This window comes from Lycium ferocissimum, chromosome 9 (assembly GCF_029784015.1).
Source record: "Lycium ferocissimum isolate CSIRO_LF1 chromosome 9, AGI_CSIRO_Lferr_CH_V1, whole genome shotgun sequence".
NCBI lineage: Eukaryota > Viridiplantae > Streptophyta > Magnoliopsida > Solanales > Solanaceae > Lycium > Lycium ferocissimum.
In genome coordinates, this window is record NC_081350.1 from 22,293,106 (window position 1) to 22,299,931 (window position 6,826).

Genomic DNA, 6,826 nt, shown 5'->3' on the forward strand with positions numbered 1-6,826 from the left:
TGGATTTGTGACAGAAATATTCACGGTATATGGGAACTTTGGAGTTGTTGAGAGAATTTAAATAAATAAATGTGTCACCGTCGACTGGACCAAAATTAATGGAAAAAAAGGTCTTCATCGCATTACTGTTAACTAAGCTTTTTAAATGAAACAACCAGAAAATTATATATGATATCAGAACAACCATCGAAGTATATAGTATGAAAATGAAAAATACTACAAAGCATTAGAAAAGTCAACATGTTCACACTATCTACCTTTTATTTCTTTTTTCTTTATTTTCATGCCCTTCTTTTTCTTTTTTCTTTATTTTATGCACAGTTTTGTATTTCTAAATCAGTATATATTAGCGAAAGATCACTTGTGATAACATTTTTGGTTATTCCTTAACCATTAGGAGAATTATGTAATTGCGAGAACTTCCAATTCAATGTTTTGTTCATTGTTCATCTGTTGTTTCTAGTTTACATCCTGAAATTCAATGTATTACCAAGATTAGAATTTTTCTTCAAATAGCGAAGAGGTATTGTAAATTGTTTTTAACTATTATGAACTGACAGTGTAATTTAACTTATTATAACATACTATATATCTTATTTTTCAAGTTATTAATTCCACTTATTATGGGCATGTTACAAATTTGTCTCTTACTCTTCTAGTTTGTCATAATTGTGTATATAAATGGGATTAAACTTAGAAAAGTAGCATAAAAACAATTAATGCCCACTGTTTCACATAATGTATGAAAAATAATTACAAATTCCACTTACAAACTTTAAAATAGAACAGTTCTACTTTTAGAAAGCTATAAGCATACAACAAGGGATGGTTCACATACTTGACAATAGATGAGCACTCATTTGTGCTCTTGCAGGGAGATGACAGTTTCAAAAGCACCAGCCAATGCTCTCACTTTGTTCTTCCTTTGCTCCCTAAGTTTGCTTGCAGTCTCTTCAATCACATTATTTGAAACCACTGATTCGTTATTCTTGCCTTGCACCACTTGATGTTGAAATTTTGATGATGCCACATTCATATTTTTCGCTGGCTCTGCTTCTGTACTTTCTTCTACCCCGACCCCAATTTGCTTGGGATTGAGACTTTCGGTTTCTTCTGCCATGGGAGTTTCTTTTTCTTGGTTTGTTTTTTCGTCCTCCTCTTTCGATTCTTGAATCTCCTCGGATGCATTTGTGACTATTTCTTCTTTTTCCTTCTCTGATGAATCAGGTTCATTAGGCTCATTGCTGATTTCTTCTGGTTCTCCAATTTTGGTTTCTTGATTTTCCACTTGTTCAGCTGCAGCTTTGATGTCCTTTAATTCAGCATTGTTTACATTTTCATCAATAATCTCTTCAATGTGATCCTCTGTGGCTGAATCAATATCATTCTCCCCTGCATCAGAATCAGCAATCATTTCATTGTCACTTATGATCGTTTCCTTTTCCGTTTCATGAATTGTTAGTTCTTGATGATCCTCTGGCTCTGACTGTTCACCCTCAGAAATGACATTCTGAGCTACATCTGGAGAATTTGTTGTTACCGATGCTTTTGTAGTTGAACCACTAGCACTATCATGCTTCCTGGTTGTAGTTGTGGTTGTCTTTTTTTTGGTCACTGGCCTAGAATTTAGGCCAGCACCGCGTTGTTTCCCAATGGCATCCTTACTGGTAGTAGTTTTTGAGGATTTATCCAAAAGGGGTCTATGGGAAGTAGAAGTCTTGGTTGATAAAGACGAGGATGAACGAGGAATTCTCTCCCTAGGACTAGGGGAAATTCGAGTTTTTGGAGAGGAAGAAGGTAAGGGAGGCTTATTATCGAATGATCTTCTTCGAGATAGATTAGATGTTTTGGTACTGTGAGTGTTGTGCAAGTCACTTGAGGATGCAGACTTCTTGGCTTGAGCAATTGTTGGTTTGAGATAGCTGGGAGTGTTCTTGTTTAAGGTACTAGCTGTTGTTAATGTTGGATCAACTTGTTTTCGGATAGGGGATGTTGTTTTTGATGTGTTTGTTGTGCTTCTCTGGTGTTGTATTGGTGATGTTCCTCTCTTCTCCTTCCCTGCAGGAGAAGGAGCTGTGTCCCTTGCCCTTGTTGCCATTCTTTTGTCTTTGGCTAGATTTTATATCTGCAAAACATATCACAGATGAGTACAAAAGAGTTTAGGTTTTATTCAATAGTGAAATATAAAATATTTAAACGTCCAAGTGACCTAGATGATAAATAGGCTGAATATGATCCTTAAACTTGTCAAGATTTTCATTTGGACACATAAACTAAAGCTTATACCTATCGATCACTTGAACTCGAGCTAAACTGTGTCTATAAGATATGTCTGACACATTCTTTGAAATAGCTTAAGCGTGTGTTGCCACCCAAAGTGGCACATCTCAACTTATTATGACGAGTGCATTTTGAACTTATCAAATTCCTTATGTTACTTTTTGATCTCAATAAACCCTCAATGATATACTAGACAGTAACTACTGTCTTTCCTTGGGTAAGGATTTGCATATATAGCTGCCTAAATCGTAAATTTGAGCTTACTATGTAGACAAAGCCGTGAGAAAGTAAAATTAAAAGAATGGAAAATGGTGAAATTTGGTCCTCTAATATCTCAAAATTAAGCATCTTTGACTTTTATTAGGAAAACCTGTTTCTTCTCTTAATAGAGCTCAAATGTGAGTAATTTTAAACTACAGTCACAAGCTAAGAGGCAAATCATCAATGATGCATCAAAATTCTTTTTTATTTTTTAATTTGGCCCCAGTTCATAATGGTCTCTTTTTACGTTATTTAGTTCTAACCAAATCTACGAAGGTGGACATGCAAAGTAATTATCTATTTGCTTGTGCACATTACAAATACAAGTATATTAATTTCAAAAAGCTTGAAATACACTTTAGAAATAAATATTACTATATTCAATTTTGATTGACGAAAAGATTTCGTATATTCTCAGCCACAGTCCTACGAATTAAAAAAGTGCATTTTTTCTCATGCACTTTTATCTTACCAAAAGACTTATCCGTTTGACCTTCTCAATTCCCTTTTTTTTTTTTTAATATTCTTTTTCCCTATCCTAAACCATTTTCTATTTATTCATCTACTAATCAGCCATCCCTATCCACCCCATCCAAAAAAGGAAAAAGAAAAAAATAAGACACAAAAAGTAACTATTATTGATCTTTTGGGATACTTGAAGAGAAAGTAGTAGTATTACGAATTAAACAATGTATAAGATGCTTCAAATCGGTTATCAATTCGAAAGAAATATTACAAATTTCATGAAACAAAATGCATTTGTTCCAAAAGCAATATCATAAATTTCATGAAACTAAATGCATTAGTTCCAAAAGCAATATCATAATTTTCATGAAACAAAATGCATAAGTTCCAAAAGCAAGGAGAAGCTTTAATTAAGATAGAGGAAAACACACCTTTTTTAATGAAAGGAGATTATGAAAAGCCTTCATCATTAAGGATTGTTTTTTTTATTGTTGGGGGAAAACAAACTCGGGTATTTGGGAGCAAACCAGCTTAAAACAAGGAAGGATATGAAAGAAAGGAAGGAGAAAATGTTGATTTGAAAAGGAAAAAAAAATAGGCATTTTTCGAAGTTTGGTGGTAATATTTCGTGCTTAAATTATGGACAGCCTAAAATTGTGGAAAACAAGGTATAATGCTCTCCTTGGATCTCTAGCTTCATAAATCATTAACGTAGTAGTCAAAGTAAATAATTACTCCCTCCGTTCACTGTAGACTTTACACGCCCCTTAAGAAATAATAAATATAGTGCATAATTTATCATGGTACCATATTAATTGATGCATAGTCTTAATATTTTTGGAAAATGATTTGGAATTGGAAATTAATGCCAAGGGTAAAACAGAAAAAATAAATTATTTTTCTCTCGATATGCGAAAGTGGACAAGTAAAAGAGAAAATCAATTTTTAGAATAGTGGACAAGTAAAAGTGAACGGACAGAGTAGAAGGTTAATTTCACGCACGGTCGCTAAACTTTACTCTATATTATAATAAAGATGTAAAATAATTTTGTCATATTGAAATAATTAAACTTTACCTACTATAAGTCTATAATAGCAAAACAACAAAATTATTTTTGATCACACAAGTAATCGACCTATATCCATTGTAACATAAGTCACACTATTTTTTATTTTTTATTCCATTAAAGTAATTGAGCCTTAAATATGTATGAATCATTTAAAAAGCACAAATAACCGGAAAATTAACTTTGGCTAATCATTTTTCCTTCTTGTTAGTCCGTTTCATTTATTTCTTTTAGTTGTCTTTTGTTTAATAAAGTATGGTGATAAGACTAGGTACATTCTACGTTTTGATGATCGTCAAACTGCTGGAGAAACATATAGAGAGAGCCCTGGTTTGCGATCTGCTCTCTCTGTACGTCGTACGATCGATCGACAACATTTGTAAAAGTAGCCCTTGCTTACCATGTAGAACCGGTGTTGCAGCCCATGCTTTAAGTTAAACATGGGATGAGTGGTCTCTATCTCACCCACATGCTCTCCAATATATATACAACATGTTCCAACATATTAGGTATCGCTTGAAAACGTAAACTATCTTGTGCAAACCTTGCCGCCACAAGTTCTCAAGTGCTCTCAAGAACAAACCCGCTTACAAGCTGGAGGACCTGATCCAGACACCAGATTATGTCTATGCTCTTTAGATTGTTGTGAGTCTTTGTTTGTTTGATCTTAAATTGTAAGCCTACTCTTCTCTTGTAAGAAGTTATTTGTAGGTATTTTTGAATTCTCAACGGTTGTTTGTAGGAAGTTTATCTTCACAAACTTTTGAGTGGTACACTAGGCTAGAGTTAGTCTAGGTGTATTAGAGCATCTTTGACTAACAGTTAGTCAAGTGTTGCTTACAATAGTGGTATTGTAAGGGTTGAGGGATTAAATGTGTTAATTCCTAGGTTGCAAGAGTGGTAATATGAAGTTGCTCGATATAGTGGAGTTGGAAATTCTACGAGGTAGGTCATGGTTTTTAATTCCTTGAGCAAGGAGTTTTTCACGGTAATATCTTGTTTATTTACTTACTGCATTGTCTCAGGAAACTGATAGATAACCAAGTTCCTCATATACTGTTTGGTGGACGCATAGCCTACAATACATCTTATGGGTAGTAAAACTTCTTACACTGGGATTTTTTTAAGTTCTTGAGCTGGGAATTTAAACTTTCAAGCATTTGTATTTTAAAAAAGCACTGCTATAATATCATAATTGAGCATGTGTTTTTAAAGTACAGTTATACATAGCTTAATTATGATTTATGTTATATCGTTCATTTAATCTAACTAGTTTAGGGTACGTGCGTTGCACATGTGTATTCCGTCAATCACTAAAGAAATAACAATTAACGTAAAAAATCATTACAACATTTGTGTATACATGATAAAATATAGCTTGACACTTGGGACGATGAGAAAAGAACATGTGGCATTTGAAGACGAAACGCTGCTTAGTCGTTTAACTTGGTCGGAAAGAGAGACCCCAGTTAACCCCCGAGCAAACTTGCCAAGTGTTACACCCCGCACTTTCAGAGCATGAGCGTGCCACGTACTTCACCGTAGTAATGAAGTATTGGAGACGTCCCAGGAAGTTTTGGAAGGTACAAGCCATGGGAAGTACGTAACAACGAAGTAAAGGACGAATTACGATCTCGTAAGTCATAACCGGGAAGGACAATCTTGAAAACACAAGAACATGACCATTATCAAGTATAATAAATGATAAATATCATGTAGGAGGGGGGGGGGGTTTGGAATATTCCAGGACCAAGCAAATCAAAGAAAATAAGTTTGTCGAAAATTTGAAAAAAGTTGGCAGAATTAAGGATAGAATTTTGGGTCAATTTTGGAGGGGTATATCTCCAGGTATATCAGGAGTTTTAAAGTGTTTCAAAAGACTAAAATGAAGTTCGTCGAGTCTAGTTTCTAACGCAACAAACCGCTCATTGATAGGACATCGGAGTAGAGAATTATGAACCTTACAAGTTCGGCTGACAAAACAGAAACGCGTGCTACAGTACTGCTACAGTACCGACTTGCTACAGTGAACCCGACCCGAATTTGACCCTTATATAAAGGGTAATGACCCCTTTTTTTCACCAGATTTTAGCCTAGAAATTTCCAGAAATTAGAAGGGAGAGTGAGGGTATTTCAAAAGTGAGCAATTTTCAAGTAGCGGAATAGTGATTTAGGTCCGGGTAATGCATGGTTGTGATTCTAGTATTGTTTGCGGTGGATTTTAGCGTGGATATTGAGGATATTGCTGTCTTAACAAGAAAAAAGGTATGAATCTTTCTCTTTTGGTATTATTTAAGGCTTATTTACGGAGATAAAGTTGTTAAATAATTGTATAGTAAGTTGATTAGTTATAGAAGTTGGAAAACAGCGTGTGGGCTGTTTTATGGCATATGTTGGTGTTGGAAATGATGTTATTAATATTGGTATTGTTGTTGATGTTGTTGGTTGCTGAATTGGGTTTCGGGCTAAGCATATAAACAGGGGAGATGCTGCCCGATTTTCGGCAGAGTATAGAGTAGTTTGACTTGAAAGTTTAGTATAAGTATACTATGATGAGTCTAATGATAGTGTGAATCCTCTTAAATGTAGACTCACGAATTCGGACGAATAAGTGTGGATAACTGGAGGTTAAACAGGTATGTTAAGGCTAGTCCCTTTCTTTCTAAAGGCATGATCCTTTTGTTATAAACCTTTGTGTCATACCCATAATATCCTTGGTTCCACAAATGCTAGAAGTCCACGAATCTCATGAT

General features: G+C 34.7%; 1 protein-coding gene across 1 annotated transcript; it reads right to left on the reverse strand.

Annotated features, from left to right (window-relative positions):
• Positions 1-171: 171 nt before the first annotated feature.
• Positions 172-3,618, reverse strand: LOC132029900 (uncharacterized). The gene is made up of 2 exons (XM_059419299.1): positions 3,438-3,618; positions 172-2,125 (listed from the first exon to the last, which is right to left on the reverse strand). The coding sequence occupies exon 2, from the start codon at positions 2,096-2,098 to the stop codon at positions 857-859; it is 1,242 nt and encodes a 413-aa protein (XP_059275282.1). The 5' UTR covers positions 2,099-2,125; positions 3,438-3,618; the 3' UTR covers positions 172-856.
• Between the last annotated feature and the right edge of the window lie 3,208 nt (positions 3,619-6,826).